General features: G+C 45.1%; 1 protein-coding gene across 3 annotated transcripts; it reads right to left on the bottom strand.

The window, feature by feature from the left end:
* Positions 1-309: 309 nt before the first annotated feature.
* Positions 310-22,690, bottom strand: nek12 (NIMA-related kinase 12). Of its 3 annotated transcripts, none has more exons than XM_070882564.1 (4): positions 22,639-22,690; positions 20,267-21,466; positions 17,588-17,788; positions 310-4,700 (listed from the first exon to the last, which is right to left on the bottom strand). In XM_070882564.1, the coding sequence occupies exons 2-4, from the start codon at positions 21,423-21,425 to the stop codon at positions 4,546-4,548; spliced, it is 1,515 nt and encodes a 504-aa protein (XP_070738665.1). In that variant the 5' UTR covers positions 21,426-21,466; positions 22,639-22,690; the 3' UTR covers positions 310-4,545. The 3 variants fall into 3 exon arrangements, with proteins under 3 accessions (XP_070738665.1, XP_070738663.1, XP_070738662.1); XM_070882562.1 differs by lacking the exon at positions 22,639-22,690 and adding an exon at positions 21,847-21,980; XM_070882561.1 differs by lacking the exon at positions 22,639-22,690 and having other exon boundaries at positions 20,267-21,832.
* Positions 22,691-24,428: the final 1,738 nt, after the last annotated feature.

Here is a 24,428-nt window from a genome sequence, read left to right as displayed (position 1 = left end):
CTTCCATGTATGGTACAGCAATATTCTAAGCACAGGAATGAAAACAAATACAATACAAAAATCAAAAGGAATATGTTTTGATTTCATTCACCAAAAAAAAATAGAAATAGCAAAAGAAGCTGTGCAAGTCTTCAACCTGCTGAAATCCCCATGGATAATCAGAATGACTAATGATGGAAGATCCTCTGTACAGAAGGATTGTCTAACTTTTACAAATGCTGGCATTTTTAAACAGGATTGTGCAACAAATTATTAGAACAATTTTAATTATAAACTGTTGAAACCATTTCCATAAGAAATAAGACAATAGCTACTCAACAATTTTATTTCTATTTCACAAATAGGATTTCAAGGCTTAATGGAAGTGCATAGATCATTTTTCAATTCAAATATGGTTGGGTGTCCCATGTACTGAATGTGTTATATTATTTAGTGCAGTGTTGACAATAGAAATTGCTGACTAACCACAAGTGTGGCTACAAGTGACACCGTTTTAGCCACATGCACTAATTTTAGTAGTTAAATGCATTTCATACACTCACACAGGTAAATGTGCTTCACACATGTATATTTACATAACAAACATCTACCACCATTAAGTAACCAAGGAAGTAAAGCACTCAATGATCAAAAAACATTCGCACACTCGTGCATTTTGTCTTACCAGTTTAACAAAATATTTTGCATATGCCGTGTGAATATGAGTCGTGAGATTATATGCCCAGCAATGGTGTCTATTGCTCGGTTTTTATTTACCAATTAGAAATGCAATTAGCCACATCTGAGTTTCCAATTAGCCACATGTGGCTAGTGGCTAACATACTGGACAGCACTAATTTAGTGACCAAAAGTTGATTTTTGTTGAATCATAATATTCTTCCTCAAACCCCAACTGTAGGAGGGAAAAACTCATTTTGTGCCCCCCACCCACATCAAAAATGGATTTACTCTTTCTTTGACTCTTTTTAAATGGGCTGGAGCATCTCTGAAACCCTTACAATTGATACAATTAAACAATCCACGAGCCTTTCAATCAGTCCTACAAACAATTTTTAAGAATTATAAAATAAAACTGAAAATTGTAAAATATATTTTTCTCTCCTCACCAAGTCTTAAAATGTTTATAATCACTACTGTGGCCTTCACTAATATTTGCAGAATTTGGCCTTTTACAATATACTTTATAAATTTTCTAAATCTGATCAAATCTATCACGTCATCTTTACTATATCAGATGATAGATGCATTCATACTCTATTCAACAACAGGATAGTGGCTGCCTCACATGAAGCTTGATTGAACTAACTTACAGAGCTTGTAAACTACCAGAGGACGTTAAAGATTTTATGTAAAAAAAAATACAATACAATCTCTACATGTTTGATGAAAAGAGACAGTGTGTTTAAAATGTCTTTGCTAGCCAGCTTTGGCTGTATAGTAAAGATATCATATTATACAATTCCTATATTGCAACCTACTCTAAAATCAGACATTCTAAAATAATTTAACAGTACAAAGTGTTAAACACCATAACAGACATTCACGAGGAGTATTACTTTATTCATGATTAAATTTAAGGAAATAACTAAATCATCACAGTAAGTGGGCCTTCAAATATTCTTCAGAAAGGGGTGATCATTTCTGCCAGTTACTATAGCCCAGAATTTGCTGGAGCAGGACATCACGTCGTGAGTTGGATTTTTTTCTTAACCCTTCAGCTTCAATTAATTTTGCGCCGCAAATTGCTGGAAATGCGAGTTGATAAGGGCACTGTAAGGTCAACGGGACATCTGGGACTTTGGTGAATGAGAGACCAATAGTCTACCTCCTTAACCAATGAAATTTAAGGATTCGAATAGTTAGCAAAGATTTGAAATGGCAGCTTGGACATCTGATTATTTAAATGAAGTTTATCACTGAATTCCATGTTGGAAAATGTGTAGTTCTAAGTTTTTTTGCCTATGGAACATGACACAAACATATGAATAAGACAGTCTCCTGCCCTGGGTTCAGATTATTTTTGTTTTTTTAATTCAAGAAATTCAGAAACCGAAGTCAGCTGCTGCCTACTTGCGACAACCATATATTTTATAGCAATTCAAAGCATGATGTTACTTGTGGAATGAACATGGTGATTGTTGGTTAATTACAAATTAGTGGGTCCATATACTTTTGGGGGAGGGGGCGGACTCTAAATCCTGACAAGCTGAAATGAATTTAGCATTGACTTTACTCTCGGCCAGAATCCATCACAATAAATCAATTTAACAAATCGGTTTAATCAGTTGAATAAATCAGTTTAACTTGTATCCTGCTTGTGTGCTTATGTGGCATGTGCAGAACAATTATTTTTTTCAATTGCTAATTGGATTCAAAGTGGAAGGCCATTTTGGAAACATGAATTACCAGGGTCCTTATGCCATTAAAGCAGCCCTAAATTTCTACGGTGAGTTTAATTCATTTTTATAGTGCAAATGCAGCAATTTCTGAACTCTCATGGGGAGGTTGACGGTGAGCTCCTGTTTTTGCAAGACTAACAGCGAAGTGGCGTAAATCATCCAGTAATTTGTGGTGATTCACAACTCATGGTCTATTTCTTCCTTGTCACAAATTACTGAATTTATTTACACACCAATAACGGCGTGTGCCATTAACATGCTGTTATTTTGCCAGCAAATTCTGGGACTACGTGTAGCTATATATATTGAAAAAAATCCATATTTATAATTTACCAAACAAAGGAATTCATTCCCCATTAGTTTATGATGAAACTGCACAAAGTGACTGGAGGAAATCAATCCCCACGGGTTTTTAAAATGGTTACTTCATTATCCATGAACACTAAGCCAATAAGCTAATTAAACTACACCTTTCAAACTAAAGCACATTCTCTTGGAATGCTACATTTTCCTTTTTAACATGCTTCCTACATTGAGAATCTTGGGATAGATATGAAACTGAATGTTGTGTAGTCTTAATTCTCAATTCAAGTTTACCCTTGCCCACCCAAATTTGCCACTGAAAATGCAAGTTTCCAAAATGTTTTTGTTGAAACTGTTTAAATCCCAGCTACATGGGCCATCAAAAGGATATTGTCATCTGTTTTTCTGAGATTTTTCAGCAAGTGCTGAGAACATTTTTTAAATTAAGATTCTTAGGAGAAGGGCTAAGACCCAGTATGGCAACAATTCCAAAATACTGGAACATCCCTGTCTCAAATTAGTTCAATGTGGGCTATATAAAGTGTCGGAAGACTTTTATGCTAACAGTCTGTGTTGAATTTGCAACCAAGTTCCAGAGACCAAGGATAATTTGCTAATTCAGTGCACCACTATACAATAAAGGGAAAAGAAAGTAAAGGAGGGGCCAGGACAGTACTTTCTGTTCAAAGTATTTCACCTTTTTATTTAAAATATTGTATCTTTTTTTAAAGACTCTTATTCGACTTTTTTTTAAAAGCTTGCACAAAGACCATTAAGCCTGCTTGGCTACTCCAGTGATACTAATTATAGGGTGCAATTTCCAACTGGCCACAAAGCCACTCCAAAGTACCCGCTCCCCTTTACAAGCATAAGTAACCATACTACAGGCTGGGAATCCAAGTTTCCCAGTCTGTATCATGATTTCACCGGATTGGGTGACTCCAAAGCTGCCGTCACACTCTTCTAAACTGGAATTCTCGGGATATTTGAACAGCCTAGCAGGGAAGAGATCCTACTGAAAAAGTCTCCATGCCTGTAGGAAAATTTATGTTCTTTTTTTTAAAAAAAGACTATTGAAATATTTTTTGCTCTAAAAATGGGTAGTCTATGAAAAAGCATTATTAAATTTACATTTTCTATTATAATATAGGTTAGAATTAAGAAAGCCTTCAGTCCATTTGATTTCATCCTTCCAGAACACCAACCCTACCTTCTTTTCATTACAGTATCTAGTTGTTTTTCAAGTTAGTCCAGTGTCGTGTCCCCACAGCCCCTGCAATGCCTGCAGAGTAAGCCTGCAGTCAAAACTGAGCCACCAATGGGTGCAGCTTTCCCAGAGCGGGAATGAAAAATTAAATTGGTGCAACATCCGTGGACTTCCTAACATGCCAGCTTCATAGTGCCATAGGCAAACTTGTAGGCTCAGGTCATCTGTCAACATTTAGGAGAAATATACACACAGAAGTAAAGGGAAAATAATACCAAACAAAACTTGGGGAAAATAATGGGAGCCATCAAGAAAAGAACTACAGAAAATACAGGTATAGTGTTTCACTTAAATCTAGAACATTTCACAACATATCAGCCACATGGTAACCAATTAACCACAAAATAGTGCGTAAGCCCACAACACTCCTGCTCAAACGATAGAGATATTGTTGTGCTACTTACTACTTCATAGGGGCAAAAGAGTGCAGCAGGTAGCCTAGAGACTCGATAACAATATGTACAGTGGAGTGCTCATCAATCAGTTGCACTTTCAGGAACCAATTCAAGTAGTGCTGTAGTTTTTGAAAACAAAAAACAGCAATGTTTAATTCATGCTTTGCAGTTGTACACTGAGTCAAGCATTTTCTTGATCCATGTTGAAGATAATGTAGCAAGTCTCCAGGTGATCTGAGCCCAACCGATGCTCAAACTGTAATTGGAGATCTTCGGGGGTCAAACCCTTGTGAAATTGAGAAGCAATTTCATGGAAAAGGGTCTGACCAACATCATCTGTGAACACAGAAAAATGTCAATAATTCAGTTTCAATCCAAGCTAATTGCTATCAAAGAAAAATACAAATGGTTCAAATATCAATTTGAGAACAATCTCAAAAGTTCTAACTCCAAAATTACATGCATTAGTCCTGAAATTGCTGATGCCCACTCTACCAACGCAAGTGTGGCAGAGCTAAAGCCCCTTTTGTCCATGACAAAAGTGTGGAAACAGGGTCATTTGCATGATTGCAGTGGGCTTGCAAGGGCAAGTAGCACCCTCCCAGAGGCATCAGTTGGAATATGATGGCGGAGAGAAGGCCTGGCAAAGGTCCAATGAAAACTTTATTTCTTCAATCTTCTACCACCTAATGGAGCAAGCGGACCTTTTGGGGAAGGCAATCGAATCCCTCCAAAATCAATTACTTTTCCTTAGCAAATATCTGAGGTCTTCTTAAGCCCCTCAGTGGGACTCAAGCCACCTCTCCACTGGTGTGAGTTTCTCAGGCCTTATAAGGGCGCAATGGGCGGAATTTTCTGGGACAGCCTGGGAACTCCTCCAGACACACACCTTTGATGTGGGGAGTGACAGAAGATCTGTTCTTGCCCCCTCCCCCACCACAATTTAAAGGGGCACTGTAAACAATGCAGAATCCTTTCCTCAAACTCCTATGGGGATTATCATGATGAAATGGTTTCTCTGCCCAAATGTTATGTAGAATTCTCAGGAATCTCTAACAATGAATACAGCGGCTCACTGGTCAGTTGTCATGCAACAAGATGGTTTATGACTGGAGTAGTTATGGAACATGTAACTGGACAATGACACATGGCACTCAGAAGACTAAGATAAACAGCCTTAAAAAGGCTCTGTCTCTGTACCTTTTCCCCAGTAAGATGGTGGATCTATTTTAAAGTTCACAAAATATACTTGAAAAGGCAGAATGTGTTTTGTGGAGTGAGATGTTTGCATTAGATAGTATTTACACAGGGGCGGGAGAAAGAAAGAGATGATATTAGGTGTATTCTTAGAAAAATGGGCCAGATTTTCACACATAAATCCCAATTAAAAACTTTTGTAACCAGCCAAATAAAACACTCTCAGTTTGGGATCAGAAGCTTTTGACCAATACAGTTTTTACAAATACCTGTACATCAGTACAATGGTTTTGACTGATCAAAAACCATTATTGAAGTAACATCCTGATATCAGATCATCTATTACACAATGCCCAAAAATGCAAGTTTTTTGGAAGGGTGGAGTTTTGTAGTGGAACAATGGGCTGCCTTTAAAGAGGAAATAGTTCAGAGACAGTCACTAGGGAGAAAGGTAGAGCAAGTAAAGTCAGAGCTCTCTGGATGACAAAAGAGAGTAAGATGAAGCAGAAAAAGACAGGTATCAGGTCGAGAATATATCTGAGAATGAGGCTAATTATAGAAAGTTCAGAGAAGTGAAAAAGAAAAGAAGAGGGGCTAAGAGAGGTTATGAGAATAGAATGGCAGCTAACATAAAAGGTAATCCAAAAGTCTTCTATAGGCATATAAATAGTAAAGGGGTAATAAGAGGAGGGGTGGGCTGATTAGGGACCGAAAAGGAGACCTACATATGGAGGCAGAGTGTATGGCTAAGGTATTAAATGAGTACTTTGCACCTGTCTTCACCAAGGAAGAAGATGCTGCCATAGACATAGAAACATAGAAACATAGAAAATAGGTGCAGGAGTAGGCCATTCGGCCCTTCTAGCCTGCACCGCCATTCAATGAGTTCATGGCTGAACATTCAACTTCAGTACCCCATTCCTGCTTTCTCGCCATATCCCTTGATCCCCCTAGTAGTAAGGACCTCATCTAACTCCTTTTTGAATATATTTAGTGAATTGGCCTCAACAACTTTCTGTGGTAGAGAATTCCACAGGTTCACCACTCTCTAGGTGAAGAAGTTCCTCCGCATCTCGGTCCTAAATGGCTTACCCCTTATCCTTAGACTGTGACCTCTGGTAGTAAAGAAGGAGATAGAGGAGATACTGGATGAGATAAAAATTGATAAAGACGAGATATTAGAAAGGCTGGCTGTACTTAAAGTAGATAAATCATCAGGACTGATGGGATGCATCCTTGGACACTGAGGGAAGTGAAGGAAGAAACTGCCATAATCTCCCAATCCTTCATATAAATGGGGTGTGGTGCCAGAGGACTGGAGATTTGCAAATATTACACCCTTGTTCAAAAAAGGGTGTAAAGATAAACCCAGCAACTACAGGCCAGTCAGTTTAACCTCAGTAGTGGGAAGGCTTTTAGAAACAATAATCACAGACAAAATTAACAGTCACTTGGGCAAGTGTGGATTAATTAGGAAAAGCCAGCGTGGTTTTGTTAAAGATAAATCGTATTTAACCAACTTCATCGAGTTTTTTGATGAAGTAACAGAGAGAGTTGATGAGAGCAATGTGGTTGAACATGGTGTACATAGATTTCCAATAGTGTTTGACAAAATGCCACATAATAGGCTTGCCAGCAAAGTTGAAGCCCATAGAATAAAATGGACAGTGGCAGAATGGATACAAAATTGGTTAAGGTGACTGGAAACAGAGAGCAGTGGTGAACCGTTGTTTTTTCGGACAGGAGGAGGGTGTTCCCCAGGAGTCAGAACTGGGACCACTGCTTTTCTTGATATATATTAATGACTTAGGTGTACAGGGTAAAATTTCAAAATTTGCAGATGACACAAAACTTGGAAGTATAATGAACAGTAAATAAGATAGTGATAGACTTCAAGAGGACATAGACAGGCAGTGGAATGGGCAGACACGTGGCAGATGAAATTTAACGCAGAAAAATGCGACGTGTTACATTTTGGTAGAAAGAATGAAGAGAAGAAATATAAACTAAAGGGCACAATTCTAAAGGGGATGCATGATCAGAGATGTAGGGGTATATGTGCACGAATCATTGAAGATGGCAAGGCAGGTTGAGAAAGCAGTTAAAAAAGCTTACAGGATTCTGGGCTTCATGAATAGAGATATAGAGTAAAAAAGCGTGGATATTATGATGAACCTGTATAAAACACTGGTTCAGCCTCAACTGGAGTAATGTGTCCAATTCTGGGCACCACACTTTAGGAAGGATGTGAAGGCCTTAGAGAGGGTGCAAAAAGATTTACGAGAATGATTCCAGGGATGAGGGACTTCAGTTATGAGGATAGACTGGAGAAGCTGAGGTTGTTCAGCTTAGAGCAAAGAAGATTGAGAGGAGATTTGATAGAAGTGTTCAAAATCATGGGAGGTCTGGACAGAGAGAAACTGTTATGTGGACAGATTAGGTGAATGGGTAAATGTAGGCAGATGCAGTATAATGTGGATAAGTGTGAGGTTATCTACTTTGGTGGCAAAAACAAGGTGGCAGATTATTATCTGAATGGTGACAGATTAGTAAAAGGGGAGGTACAACAAGACCTGAGTGTCATGGTACATCAGTCATTGAAGGTTAGCATGCAGGTACAGCAGGCAGTAAAGAAGGCAAATGGCATGCTGGCCTTCATTGCCAGGGGATTTGAGTATAGGAGCAGGGAGGTCTTATTGCAGTTGTACAGGGCCTTGGTGAGACCACACCTTGAATAGTGTGTGCAGTTTTGGTCTCCTAATCTGAGGGAGGACATTCTTGCTATTGAGGGAGTGCAGCGAAGGTTCGCCAGACTGATTCCCGGGATGGCAGGACTGACATATGAAGAAAGACGAGATCGACTAGGCTTATATTTACTGGAATTTAGAAGAATGAAAGGGGATCTCATAGAAACATATAAAATTCTGACGGGTTGGACAGGTTAGATGCAGGGGATCTGTTCCCGATATTGGGGAAGTCCAGAACCAGGGGTCACAGTCTAAGGATAAGGGGTAAGCCATTTAGGACCGAGATGAGGAGAAACTTCTTCACTCAGAGAATTGTGAACCTGTGGAATTCTCTACCACAGAAAGTTGTTGAGGCCAGTTCGTTAGATATATTCAAAAGATAGTTAGATGTGGCCGTTACGGCTAAAGGGATCAAGGCGAATGGAGAGAAAGCAGGAATGGGATACTGAAGTTGCATGATCAGCCATGATCATATTGAATGGTGGTGCAGGCTCAAAGGGCCGAATGGCCTACTCCTGCACCTATTTTCTATGTTTCTATGTTCCCATTGGCAGAAGGGTCAAGAACCATGGCACAGATTTAAGGTGATTGGCAAAAGAACCAAAGGCGACATAAGAACAAACTTTTTACACTAAGAGTAGTAAAGGATCTGGAATGCACTGCCTGAAAGGGTGGTGGAAGCAGACTCAATCACAGCTTTCAAAAGGAAGTTGCATAACTACATGAAAGAAAAAAATTTGCAGGGCCACGGGGAAAAGGTGGGGGAATGGGATTGGCTGAGGTGCTCTTGCAGAGAGTCGGCACAGGCTCGACGGGCCAAACGGCCTTCTTCCGTGCTGTAATGATTCTAAGTTGATATAGTTCACCAGTTCAAGATCTACTTAAAGCAGACTCCCCAACAAGAGAATAATTAGTTAACAGTGGAAGAAAAAGTCAAAACAAAGATTGAGAAATGCACAATTAAAAGCATTTTGCCACGCAGCCCTTCAATGTTGTGTCAGAACAGTGTTAAGATCAGGGGGGGGGGGCAGAAGTGGGGTGAAGAATCATTACATTTGGAAAAATAAGAGTGTAGTTTAATGAAAACATTTCAAAAGAAATACTGCTGTCCACTCTACATATGCAGTCTGTCAAGTTTTCTCTGGCCCTACATCTAAGCAAGCACACTCTTTCAACTCTGATATATTGTACATTCTCTGCCCTAATCCTCTTTAACCATTAGTGACAGAGTTTTCAGCCACCACACAGTAGCACTCCAGAATTTCCATCCGAAATCTCTTCATCTTGCTATCGCTTACTCAATCTTCAAAATAGATCTCCTTTCAGTCACCTCCCCTAACTTGCTTAGCATCCATTGCTCCTTCTTGTAAATCACCTTTGGGTATTTTGGTGTGTGAAAGGTGATAGATAACTTTATGCCTTTTAATGTACAAAAATAAATGTAAGTCTCCTTTCCATGTGAAGGCACGAAGTATTCCTGGAAATATACCTGCCATAATCAAATTACTTCTGTTCTATATAAAAGTACAGTAGGTCCTGTGCACTACAGTTCACATAACTTTCACCAGAATACTCTGTACCCAATGTATGATCCAGGAAGTCTTGCCTGACCTTTCATCAACAGTCTTGGAAGCCTTGGACAGTTACATAAGCGCGTAGATTTGTCCAATGCAGCGATAGGAACCTGTACAGCAAAATGGTCTACAAATCAGACCAGTATACAGTGCTGCTAATTTAAACATGTTGAACAGGCCTCTATTATGCTTTAGATAATCCTTCCATTCTCAGAGGATAATCACACTGAAACACCGGTAGTCAATGACCTCAGGTTCTAAATACATGAAACATTTTTGTTTAATTTTCTGTCTTCTTATCCTGACTTTTGTTGGATTATATATCCACAGCTGATCCACACTTCATCCAAGTGTCCATCATGCATGCATAAATGTAGACAGTGAGTGCTAGCAGGCTATTCAACTCTGGAATACAGCCTGTCCTCACCCAACTTTCACAAACACATGTATTTGTCAAGGTAGCAATTAGGAGTGGGAATCCAAGCTGATTTTCTTTCTCTTCCACAACAGCAGAGACCAATTGTAGCCTTAACTGCTGGCTCAATTGAGATCAGCCAAGCCCAGACCTTCTGGTTTAATGGCTCTGAATCTGCGGATTGTGCAAATGTCTGGAAGAAGAAAAAACGGCGGTAAAGCTCGGGCCAAGGCCAAGTCTCGCTCCTCCCGTGCCGGACTGCAGTTCCATGTGGGCTGTGTTCACAGGCTCCTGCAAAAGGGGAACTACGCTGAGCGTGTGGGTGCCGGAGCCCCGGTCGACATGGCTGCTGTGCTCGAGTATCTGACCGCTGAAATCCTGGAGCTGCTGGCAACGCGGCCCGCGACAACAAGATGACCCGCATCATCCTCAGACACTTGCAGCTGGCCATCCGCAACGATGAGGAGCTCAACAAGCTGCTGGGAAAGGTGACCATCGCTCACTGCGGGGTGCTGCCTAATATCCAGGCTGTGCTGCTGCCCAAGAAAACCACCACTTCGTCCAAGAGCAGGTAAAGCGGACAAAATTTAATGGCTCAGTACCACATACTGCTGAGGAAACATTTAAATTGATTTGAGGATTGCACAGCGAGTTGGATCTTTAAAATACCAGATGATGATATAACATGCAGCTTTTCATCTATGACCACTCGCAGTGCAAGTCCCCAAACTCAGTTGTGTAGTCACGAGGAAGGACCAAGCATCGGCCAGGGAGAGAAGGACAATTGGAGTGTCAGTCACCTCCTGTTGCTCACTTGCAACTTTTGGGAACCAATGGTAGTATGGTATTGGCTAAGATTGGGCATGCTACTGGGAACGTGACACAGCGGGTAATGGAATTCACTTGAAGAGCTGCATGCAGCATTTAAAGGGATGCAGTCACTTACAAGCAAAAGGCTGAATAGGGACAATAACATTTGTTCCATCCTTTCCAAAAGCTACAAAAATGTTCTTGTATTTGTGGGATGTGGGCGACACTCGCATAGCCACAATTAAAGAAACATAGAAAATAGGTGCAGGAGTAGGCCATTCGACCCTTCGAGCCTGCACCACTATTCAATGAGTTCATGGCTGAACATGCAACTTCAGTACCCCATTCCTGCTTTCTCGCCATACCCCTTGATCCCCCTAGTAGTAAGGACTACATCTAACTCCTTTTTGAATATATTTAGTGAATTGGCCTCAACAACTTTCTGTGGTAGAGAATTCCACAGGTTCACCACTCTCTTGGTGAAGAAGTTTCTCCTCATCTCAGTCCTAAATGGCTTACCCCTTATCCTTAGACTGTGACCCCTGGTTCTGGACTTCCCCAACATTGGGAACATTCTTCCTGCATCTAACCTGTCTAAACCCATCAGAATTTTAAACGTTTCTATGAGATCCCCTCTCATTCTTCTGAACTCCAGTGAATACAAGCCCAGTTGATCCAGTCTTTCTTGATATGTCAGTCCTGCCATCCAGGGAATCATTCTGGTTAACCTTCGCTGCACTCCCTCAATAGCAAGAATGTCCTTCCTCAAGTTAGGAGACCAAAACTGTACACAATACTCCAGGTGTGGCCTCACCAAGGCCCTGTACAACTGTAGTACATCTCCCTGCCCCTGTACTCAAATCCCCTTGCTATGAAGGCCAACATGCCATTTGCTTTCTTAACCGCCTGCTGTACCTGCATGCCAACCTTCAATGACTGATGTACCATGACACCCAGGTCTCGTTGTACCTCCCCTTTTCCTCATCTGTCACCATTCAGATAATAGTCTGTCTCTCTTTTTACCACCAAAGTGGATAACCTCACATTTATCCACATTATACTTCATCTGCCATGCATTTGCCCACTCACCTAACCTATCCAAGTCACTCTGCAGCCTCATAGCATCCTCCTCGCAGCTCACACTGCCACCCAACTTAGTGTCATCCGCAAATTTGGAGATACTACATTTAATCCCCTCGTCTAAATCATTAATGTACAGTGTAAACAGCTGGGGCCCCAGCACAGAACCTTGCGGTACCCCACTAGTCACTGCCTGCCATTCTGAAAAGTACCCATTTACTCCTAGTCTTTGCTTCCTGTCTGCCAACCAGTTCTCAATCCACGTCAGCACACTATCCCCAAACCCCATGTGCTTTAACTTTGTACATTAATCTCTTGTGTGGGACCTTGTCGAAAGCCTTCTGAAAGTCCAAATACACCACATCAACTGGTTCTCCCTTGTCCACTCTACTGGAAACATCCTCAAAAAATTCCAGAAGATTTGTCAAGCATGATTTTCCTTTCACAAATCCATTTTTTTTTTATATTCGTTGCCAATCTTTCCAATTCTTTGTCAGATCATCTTGTCAGATTACAAACGCCAGAGGTCACCTTGCACACATCAAGGATCACTCTGCGCCAATGCTCTTAGCCAAAAGGCCTAGAGCCACTGCACCGTTCCTGGCAGTACTGCAATACCAGGTTCGTGCCATGGAGGTGGATGGGTCAGGCCCCCCACACATCTGCGTGGAGGTGGATGGGTCAAACCACCCCACCCACCTCCTATTTCCAAAAAGCATAGGAGAACCACCTTCCCGATCCAGGGAGAACCACGTTGGGGTCATGGTTACTCCCCTGTCAGGTCAGTTACGCATGATCTTAGCCAAGGGTGCTGACTTGCACCTATCATGTCACCTCTTTCCAAATACGCTGCTATGACATCCTTAATAATTGATTCCATCATTTTACCCACTACTGAGGTCAGGCTGACCGGTCTATAATTCCCTGTTTTCTCTCTCCCTCCTTTTTTTAAAAAGTGGGGTTACATTGGCTACCCTCCACTCCATAGGAACTGATCCAAAGTCTATGGAATATTGGAAAATGACTGTCAATGCATCCGCTATTTCCAAGGCCACCTCCTTAAGTACTCTGGGATGCAGTCCATCAGGCCCTGGGGATTTATCGGCCTTCAATCCCATCAATTTCCCCAACACAATTTCCCGACTAATAAGGATTTCCCTCAGTTCCTCCTTCTTACTAGACCTCCTGACCCCTTTTATATCCGGAAGGTTGTTTGTGTCCTCCTTAGTGAATACCGAACCAAAGTACTTGTTCAATTGGTCTGCCATTTCTTTGTTCCCCGTTATGACTTCCCCTGATTCTGACTGCAGAGGACATACATTTGTCTTTACTAGGTGTATGTACTAGGTCTATGCAGCACAGTAGGTCTCCAGTCGTCCTGGTTAACCCTTGCCACTGGATAAAGGCCGAGCTCTGTCAAGCCCATGGGGTGGCTGATGTGCAATGGCCACTGTTGTGTTCCTAACACAGATGAGACTGCACACAGGGAGGTTAAAGTAACAGTGCTGAGCACACACGCGGCATTGCCGTACACAGGACTCTAAGTCAGAGTCGATACCGGGCCACCACATGTGGGATCTGACTATCGCTTTCATCATTACTATACCCGGATGTGTGCTGTGGAGATCCAAGATGAACGTCTCCCTGCCCTTTATGGGTAGCACTACGCGGTTACCCCACAACAGACAGTCTGCCTGAATGGACAGCTCGGCAACGGCTTGATTAGCTCTTGCATTTCAACGGGGATGCTGGCCCAGCTCCCATGTAGTACACAGTTTTTTACGAGGAACAACAGAGGATCTTGGCTGGTCCATGTCCTAATCTGGCGGGCCATGACAGGTGATTTATCATTTTCAAGTGCTTCCATGACCATCAACAAGTCTGCGGGCTGCGCCACCATCAACAAGTTTGCGGGCTGCGCCATTTCCACCACCGTGATGGGCAATGGTAGCCGACTGAGAGCATCCGCACAGTTCTCGGTGCCTGGCCTGTGGCGGATGGTATAGTTATACGCTGATAGCGCGAGTGCCCAACTTTGTATGCGGGCTGAGGCATTAGTATTTATCCCCTTGTTTTCAGCGAACAAGGATGTGAGGGGCTTGTGATCAGTATCCAGCTCAAATTTGAGGCCAAACAGGTAGTGGTGCATTTTCTTTACCCCGAACACACACGCTAATGCCTCTTTCTCAATCATGCTATAGGCCCTCTCGGCCTTAGACAAGCTCCTGGAGGCATAGGCGACAGGTTGCAACTTTCCTGCAATGTTAGCTGGTTGTAATACACACCCGACTCCGTACGACGACGCATCACATGCTCGCACAAGTCTTTTACACGGGTTATACAATACAAGCAGCTTATTGGAGCATAAAATGTTTCTGGCTTTCTCTAAAGCAATTACTTGTTTTTTTCCCCACACCTAATTCTCACCTTTATGCAATAACACATGTAGGGGCTCTAAAAGGGTGCTTAACCCCGGTAGGAAGTTACCAAAATAGTTGAGAAGTCCCAGGAACGACTGCAGCTCCGTGACATTCTGTGGCCTGGGCGCGTTCCTGATAGCCTCTGTCTTGGCGTCTGTGGGCCGAATGCCGTCCGCCACGATCTTTCTCCCCAAAAACTCCACTTCTGTTGCCATGAAGACGCATTTCAACTTCTTCAGCTGCAGCCCTACGCAATCCAGTCGCTGGAGGACCTCCTCCAGGTTTTGTAGGTGCTCGACGGTGTCCCGACCCGTGACCAATATGTCGTCCTGAAAAGTCACCGTGCGTGGTACCGACTTGAGTAGGCTCTCCATGTTTCTCTGCAAGATCACTGCAGCCGACCAAATTCTAAACGGGCATCTGTTGTAGATGAACAGTTCCTTGTGCGTGTTGATGCATGTGAGGCCCTTCGAAGACTCCTCCAGCTGCTGCGTCATGTAGGCCGAAGTCAGGTCGAGCTTGGTGAATGTCTTGCCTCCTGCCAGCGTCGCAAATAGGTCGTCTGCCTTAGGTAGCGGGTATTGGTCCTGTAGTGAGAAACGATTAATAGTTACTTTATAATCGTCACAAATCCTGACCGTGCCATCACTTTTGAGTACTGGAACAATCGGGCTGGCCCACTCGCTGAATTTCACTGGGGAGATGATGCCCTCACGTTGCAGCCTGTCCAGCTAGATTTCCACTCTCTCCCTCATCATGTGAGGTACCGCTCGCGCCTTGTGGTGAATGGGTCGTGCCTCTGCGACCAAGTGGATCCGCACCTTCGCCCCGGAAAAGTTTCCAACGCCTGGCTCAAAAAGGGAAGGAAATTTCTTTAGAACCTGGGTACATGAGGCCTCATCGACATGTGATAGTGCTCGGATGTCATCCCAGTTCCAGCGGATTTTCCCCAGCCAGCTCCTTCCAAGCAGTGTGGGGCCATCGCCCGGGACGATCCAGAGTGGCAGTTCATGCACCGTGCCCTCGTAGGTGACCTTGACCATGGCGCTGCCCAGGACAGTGATGAGCTCTTTGGTGTAAGTTCTCAGTTTCGGGTGGATGGGGCTCAGGGCTGGTCTGAGTGCCTTGTTGCACCAGAGTCTCTCAAACATCTTTTTACTCATGACGGATTGGCTGGCGCCAGTGTCCAGTTCCATGGTTATGGGTAAGCCATTCAATTTTACATTTAGCATTATAGGTGGACATTTCGTCGAAAATGTGTGCACCCCGAGTACTTCAGCATCTGCCTCCTATCTCTGAGGCTCAAAATTGCTTTGATCCACCATGGACCGATCTTCCTCTGCCACGTGGTAGTTAGCAGGTTTTGCGGAGCTTGCAGCTCGTCTGCAAGCTCGTTGGAGGTGCCCCATTTTTCCACAGCTCTTGCAAACATATCCTTTGAAGCGCATCAATAGGCTAAATGGAAGCCTCCACAACGCCAACAAGGTCTGAATTGCTTTGCATTCATCCTTTGTTGCGGACTCAGTCATCTGGGTCACCTGAGGCCTGCTAGCAGTTGCAGACCCGTGGTTTCTGCCCTGTACATTTATGCTTGCAAACACAGTTCCAGTTCATTTATGAACATTGCTAGCACTTGTGTGCTGAGAGATTTGTTTGGTGTTATCACTGGTGGACATAAACGCCTATGCTATTGCAATGGCCTTACTGAGGGTCGGTGTCTCTACAGTCAAAAGCTTTCGTAGGATGGTCTCGTGGCCAATGCCCAGTACAAAAAAGTCTCTGAGCATTTGCTCCAGGTAGCCATCAAACTCACTGTCCTGCAAGTCGCCTTAGCTCAGCGACGTAGCTCGCCACTTCCTGACCTTCAAATTGCTGGCACGTGTAGAACCGATACCTCGCCATCAGCATGCTCTCCCTCGGGTTACGATGCTCCCGAACCAGTGTACACAGCTCCTCATATGACTTATCTGTGGGTTTCACCGGAGCCAGAAGGTTCTTCATGAGGCTGTAAGTCGGTGCCCTGCAGACTGTGAGGTGGACTGCTCTCCTTTTTGCAGCGCTTCCTTCTCCGTCCAGCTCGTTGGCTACAAAGTACTGGTTTAGCCGTTCGACATAGGCTTCCCAGTCCTCACCTTCCGAGAATTTCTCCAGGCTGCCCACAGTTTGCTGCATCTTTGCGTTGGATTCGTATACTCGTCGCCAGTTGTTGTGTTCCTAACACAGATGAGACTGCACACAGGGAGGTTAAAGTAACAGTGACCTCAGTCTTTAATAAGACACTCCAGAGTGAGGAACAGGCCTTAGGGGCCGGCTTATATACAGTGCTCCCAAGGGATGCTGGGATCCCTTGGGACTTCAGTGGATGCGCTCCCTGGTGGCTTAACATGGGAGTGCATGCTTTACAGATATACAACAGCCACCACACATTAAAAAAAATTCTAGCACAGGCATCTTCCACCCCTGGACTACAGGATTGGAATATCGGGTTCTTCATTGAAACATTTGCAAACTTATCCCTTTTGGTGTGGAAGCAAGTCATCCTCGTTCGAGGGACCGCCTATGATGATAATGGGTATTGGTGAAGGTCTGGTAGCAGTCTCCAGGCTGTCCTCTGTGATTAGTGTATAACAGGGGGAGTCTCAAAGGAGAAAATAATTAGGGTGACTTTAAATAAGCTCACAAACGTTGACTATTAACATTGACTGAATGTTGCTATAAGTATTCTCTCTGATTCTCAACCAACTTAACCCAGAAAAAAAAGGAACCCAGCGAAAAAAGCAACAGAAATTACTCTGGCGTTCCCATCTCATAAATTTGTACCTTTTCTCAAGCCACACAACATTCTGATGCATGCATATAAAGTAATAATATAACAGCCCAGTTACTAATTGGTGGACAGTAGGACAATAAGCCAGAATCATGCATTCTCTCTTCCATTGCAGAATATAAATATATAAATATATTTCATATGCCTTCCTACCTATACACCTCTCTCGCAGAGTCTTAATGGTAGTGGACAGGTTGACAGCAGCTTCTTCTTGACCACCTCTTTCCTCTCGAAATGCCTCATTATTAGCCTCAACTTCCATGGCAGAGCGAGCGTTACATACTATCTCCACAACATTGTCCTCCCCCTCCTCAAAATCATCAGGGTACTCTACAAAGTCCATCTCATCAGTGGCTGCCAATCATAAACATAAACAAAGTTTAGAACATGTATTCTATACTTGGTGATAACTCATTCATACACTCTCAGGATACCTAACTTCCCCTTCTATCATACAGTGCAATGTCATTTTAGTGATAGATGGCTCCAGGTTTTCTAGTTTATTTTTAGAAAGCAAACTCAAGTACCTCTGTGCACACATACAGAAATGGTTTGTAATGCACTTGGCACAAAAGTTGGTTGTCGATTTTGCTAAAGAGAAGAACCAGCTGACCAAATTATTTTGGTACCTATATCTGGACTCCTGTTGTAACCAGCCAAGGAATGCATGGTAACCTTGTGAAGGAAACGCTGAGGTGGTGAAGAAAAGCTGCTTCAGTACTAATTTCCATTTAGCTGAACGATGAGATGACTAGTAGGAAAATGTCTTCTCTGCCAGTGTTCCTGTTGATCAGTGTCTATTCATGCAATAAAGTGTACTGAAGGAGTTTTTGACCAGAAGACAGAAAACTAAATATTTCATTGCGACTATCTATTTAATTTCCTCATAATTCATTCTTTCCATTTAGGCTTTTTCTCTTTTACATTATTATATTGTAAAACTGTTTTTTTTTTGGGGGGGGGGGTAGGTGGGGAAAGCAGCCAGATGTCTGACACACACTATGCTTAACTAATCTAAGAAACCCATCTCAGTAGTTTGTTTGCCTCATATGAAGTACGCATTTTTCTCCATAGGGACAAACTCCACATACCAAAGCCCAAATAATTTAGGCACATATTTCCAACAGTTAAAGATTACAAATCCAAGTTTGCATAGGGCTACTGTTGTAGTTTAACCGTCTAACACCATATACTGGTAAGTTTTCCATTACTTGTTCAGCTCGCATAACGAGCTTGTAGGGTTTCCTGGAGATGAGTGGGTAGAATCTCAGGGCGACCCATCCAGATCCCATCAATGTACAGCTATTAAAATAAAAACCTTGCTGCATGCCTCAAATCCTACTTTTATGCTCTCAATAATAATTAGCAATTCTGAATTCATGCATCTTAGAGTGCTTTTTCTTTTTCAGGTGTATTTTAATATGGACACCTATCAATCATTGTATAATATCATGCCATCTGACCTGCCTCCTGCAGGAATTTGAAGTTAAAAAAGACAAATGTAAGCAACAGGAAGCAAGGGATGGGGCAAGCTGGAATATGAAAATGAACAGCAGTAAATCAGAAGACATGTATCTTTTAATCCCCTTTGAATTGTGTGAATATGCTTACCCTCTTTGCAAGGATTGCAGGGTCATGCAGCATTGTGTAGTTTGACTAAGATGCACATTATTAAACTTCCCTTTTAGATAACATTGTTGAAGTAAACCACTAACTTTCACATTTCAGCAAGCAATCCTCAAGTATATTCCTTCAGATTGTATCACTCTTTTTCTTTAATTACTCCTCCAGCTCCCAAGATTGCTCTACTGATGTCATCTTTGGTGAATCTCAGGTAAACCATTACTACTGTCTGTTTAATCTATGACACCAAGTGGAACCATTTATATGAAGAGATTGACATTATTGTAGCAATAAAATATAAAATGGAAATTCCAGATGAGGCAAAATACATTGCACATGGAGTGGCTGTATGTGGTATTGTGCCTGCAATGTCTGGTCTCAACTGTTCCATTGTCCGGAGGCCAAGCAGTACCACCAGGAGCAAGAGGTTAGTAACACCCCACACATCAGCTATAGAACAACATTTCTATCATTTGGGAAAAGTATGACAACTTCAAAGAAATAGCATGCATCTCATCAAATCGCACAAACGTCCCAAAACTCTTCATATAGAATTGTCCAGTTGTTGTCATGTGGATAAAAGCAGCAGCCATCTTGTGCTTAACAAGATCCCACAAATAGCAATGAGATGAACCAACAGTTCATATGTTTATTTGGTGCTGTTGGTTAAGGGATGAATATTGTCCAAAACACCAAGAGATTGTAAATAAAACTACAAAAGTGTAGATTCTGGATTTTTAACAAGACATTATTGCAATATTACAATATGGAAGACTTCAATAACATTGTCACTAGGATTTCAGTAAAGCACAATGGTATGAAATGTTCAGTTAATTGGACATAATATGAAAACACCCAACAATGTTTTTAGATTGTATGCTTCCAAATTTGGGCTGTGCCTGAGACAGTACTTACTTATTTCTAACTGAGCAAGTACTACATAAATGGGACTTGTTTTTATAACACTACAGTGAAGTACCAGTAAGTTACAGGTTTCCCACTGATGATGGTTGTGGTGAGAATGATCTGAGATGATGAATTAAGAATATTACCAATAAATATATTAGATTAATATTAAAAAGTACTGGCTAAGGTACAATATTTGCTTTGGCATACTGGTAACAATATGCTAAAAACATCGAGACAAAACTGGAAATTTAATTACTCTGGAGATTAAGCAAAAAATATTAATTCTAAATATTAAACTACCTTCTGTTTCTTCAGGGGTTTCAACACTTGAAGGTGGTACAGATATTTCATTCTCTGCATGCTCCTCTACAGAGGACAAACTATCCTGATCAAAATCATCAGAGTAATTACATTTATCTTCTTCATCACTGGCCCCCATATTCGCACACAACTCTGAGACCGGCTCCTCTACATTGTCATCACTCAGGAGGTGCGGTGCCGAGACTGCTTTGATGTTCCTTCCACCCATGCCCTCTTCACAGAGATCCAGAGATTTACAGAGGTCCCCGGTGATCTCTTCACTCTCCCTCTTGGCCAAGTGTAGATGCTTCAGAGAATTATATTTTGTAAGCTGGGATTCCTGATCTCTGATGAAGAGCTTGAGGTGTTCTTGGACATAAGGTATTTTGAGGATAGTGCTGGCATTAGGCCTTTCTTCAGGGCACTTGTTGAGAATGTTTTTGATCAAGTCATGCAGGTTTGCAGTGCAGCTTTTGGGTACACAGGCATACTCTCCCTTTACAATTTTATAAAACAAGCTTAAGAGGTTCCTTGCATGAAAGGCAGGTTTCAAAACACAAAGTTCAAATAAAAGGCAACCAAGTGCCCAGATATCAGACTTGGAGCTGTAAGGAATATCTTGACAGAGTTCAGGGCTCAAATAACATGGTGTTCCAACACAGGTATTTGCCATATCCAAAGTATGGGTCATTACTTTCGAAATTCCAAAATCCCCAAGTTTAACTGTGCCTTTCTTTGTAAGAAAGACATTGGATGTTTTAATATCTCGATGTAGAATCTTCAGGGAGTGAATATACTGAATGGCCATAACTAACTGAACAAACCACTGCATAATATCCTTCTCAGCAAAGGACCCCTTCTCTTTTTTAGACTGGATTAAGTCATCCAAAGTGCCACCATCGCAATAATCTTGCACAATGAAGACATACTCTTCTTCTAGGTCAATGAAGTGCTCATGACAAGTGACAATGTGAGGATGCATGAGTCTGGTTAAAATGGTTGCTTCCTGAATAACAGCCTCTTTGGTTCTAGTCTTGAGTGAGGAATCAATCTTTATTCTTTTGACAGCGTACAGCTTTTTTGTTTCTAAATGATTCACTAAGTGGACCTCTGCACTTGCACCCCTTCCTATGGTCATGACTTTCTCGTACTTCTCCATGGTATTCTGTTCAGCTACAGTTGAGAGGTTTGGGGTTTGCGCTATATATACACACACACAGACACATGAAAAAAAGGTCATTTCTGCTCAGTTTGCACAACCAGACACAATGAAGAAACAGTAATTTATATGACCTAAAGTAACAATTACTCTTCAGTTAGTTAGCAATAATTATTTCAGTGACAGACTAACAGTGAAGCACCAATGAACTGTTGGGCACAGACTGCAATTTATGATCCGCTACGTGCAAGTTCCTTATGTTTATTAAAAGGCTGAAAAGTCAATACTCTATCTGGAAGAGAAGGGAAGCAACTTTCGATCTTTACATTCACATCATCTCAATAAGTAGAATCAAATTATTCATAATTTCTCCTACAAGCAAACAAAAATTGTACGAAGAAGAAAACTGTTTAGTATTCACCACATCATATCTCCCAACCAGGCACAGGGCAGAGGCAAGCAAAGTTCCTGAGATGGAAATAGGTAATCTTAGAGATGGGAAAAATGAGAGATCTGAAAGTCCACTTAGTGGAGCAGAACAGTAAGGATGCCAATAGTCTGTGCCGGGGAAGGGTACCAATAGTCTGTTTCAGTCTGTGCCGGGGGGGGGGGGGGGGGGGAGGGGTACCAATAGTCTGTTTCAATCTGTGCCGGGGGGGGGGGGAGGGGTACCAATAGTCTGTTTCAGTCTGTGCCGGGGGGGGGGGGGGAGGGGCGGTGTTTGTGGCAGTTGCCGTTAATGATGGTTTGGTCTCACCGGATTTCAGCTGGGACTTACACCGGCCGGAGCCGGAGCCGGAGCCGGACCCGGAGCGGGAGCCGGAGCCGGACCCGGAGCGGGAGCGGGAGCGCAGGCAGAGACCGGGTGGCCTGCGGCTGCTGACCTCTCCTCCAGGGCCGGCTGGGCTCGGCTCCTCCGGCCGTTCTGTTGAGGTTTGTTCCCGAGGCAGGCTGAGGGCCCGTCCGCTGCCCCACGCTCTGGCCGGGCCTGGGTCCCCTGGGCTGGGTCGGGCCGGGCCTGGGTCCCCTGGGCTGGGTCGGGCCGGGCCTGGGTCCCCTGGGCTGGGTCGGGTCGGGCAGGGCCTGGGTCCCCTGGGCTGGGTCGGGCCGGGCCGGGCCGGGCCTGGGTCCCCTGGGCTGGGTCGGGTCGGGCAGGGCCTGGGTCCCCTGGGCTGGGTCGGGCCGGGCCTCTCTCCCCCCGGCAGATTCCCACCTGGTTACCACCAGCGGCCTCTGGTTTCTCGGGAAGTGACGTGCAGCTCACGTGACGAGGTAAGACCCTCGCGGCCAATCAGCGGCGGCGCCGAGAGCCACTTGCTGCCCCGGGAGTGGGCAGGTGCACTGAGTGCAATCCTTCCTCGTCCTTCCCCTACTCCAGGTGTGGTCTCCCGGGACCCCCCCCTACTCCAGGTGTGGTCTCCCGGGACCCCCCCCCCTTACTCCAGGTGTGGTCTCCCGGGACCCCCCCCCCTTACTCCAGGTGTGGTCTCCCGGGACCCCCCCCCCCTACTCCAGGTGTGGTCTCCCGGGACCCCCCCCCCCTACTCCAGGTGTGGTCTCCCGGGACCCCCCCCCTACTCCAGGTGTGGTCTCCCGGGACCCCCCCCCTACTCCAGGTGTGGTCTCCCGGGACCCCCCCCCCTACTCCAGGTGTGGTCTCCCGGGACCCCCCCCCTTACTCCAGGTGTGGTCTCCCGAGACCCCCCCCCCTACTCCAGGTGTGGTCTCCCGGGACCCCCCCCCCTTACTCCAGGTGTGGTCTCCCGGGACCCCCCCCCCCTACTCCAGGTGTGGTCTCCCGGGACCCCCCCCCCTTACTCCAGGTGTGGTCTCCCGGGACCCCCCCCCCTACTCCAGGTGTGGTCTCCCGGGACCCCCCCCCCTTACTCCAGGTGTGGTCTCCCGGGACCCCCCCCCCCTACTCCAGGTGTGGTCTCCCGGGACCCCCCCCCCCTTACTCCAGGTGTGGTCTCCCGGGACCCCCCCCCCTACTCCAGGTGTGGTCTCCCGGGACCCCCCCCTTACTCCAGGTGTGGTCTCCCGGGACCCCCCCCCCCTCCTCCAGGTGTGGTCTCCCGGGACCCCCCCCCCCTACTCCAGGTGTGGTCTCCCGGGACCCCCCCCCTTACTCCAGGTGTGGTCTCCCGAGACCCCCCCCCTACTCCAGGTGTGGTCTCCCGGGACCCCCCCCCCCATACTCCAGGTGTGGTCTCCCGGGACCCCCCCCCCTACTCCAGGTGTGGTCTCCCGGGACCCCCCCCCCTTACTCCAGGTGTGGTCTCCCGGGACCCCCCCCCCTACTCCAGGTGTGGTCTCCCGGGACCCCCCCCCCTTACTCCAGGTGTGGTCTCCCGGGACCCCCCCCCCCTCCTCCAGGTGTGGTCTCCCGGGACCCCCCCCCCCTTACTCCAGGTGTGGTCTCCCGGGACCCCCCCCCCTACTCCAGGTGTGGTCTCCCGGGGACCCCCCCCCCCTACTCCAGGTGTGGTCTCCCGGGACCCCCTCCCCTACTCCAGGTGGTGGTCTCCCGGGGACCCCCCCCCCTACTCCAGTGTGGTCTCCCGGGGACCCCCCCCCTACTCCAGGTGTGGTCCCAGGACCCCCCGCCCCTATCCAAGGGGTGTCCGGGACCCCCAACCTACTCCAGTGGGGTCTCCCGGACCCCCCCCCCTACTCCAGGTGTGGTCTCCCCGGGACCCCCCCTCCTCCCAGGTGTGGTCTCCCGGGACCCCCCCCCTACCCCAGGTGTGGTCTCCCGGGACCCCCCCCTACTCCAGGTGTGCTCCCGGGACCCCCCCCTACTCCAGTGTGGTCTCCCGGGACCCCCCTCCCTACTGCAGGTGTGGCTCCCGGACCCCCCCCCACTCCAGGTGTGGTCTCCCGGGACCCCCCCCCCTACTCCAGGTGTGGTCTCCCGGGACCGCCCTCCCTACTGCAGGTGTGGTCTCCCGGACCCCCCCCCCTACTCCAGGTGTGGTCTCCCGGGACCCCCCCCCCACTCCA

Source organism: Pristiophorus japonicus, chromosome 6 (genome assembly GCF_044704955.1).
Source record: "Pristiophorus japonicus isolate sPriJap1 chromosome 6, sPriJap1.hap1, whole genome shotgun sequence".
Classification (NCBI taxonomy): Eukaryota; Metazoa; Chordata; class Chondrichthyes; family Pristiophoridae; genus Pristiophorus; species Pristiophorus japonicus.
Note: the sequence above shows the minus strand (reverse complement) of the source record. Positions and strands in the feature narration are given on the sequence as shown.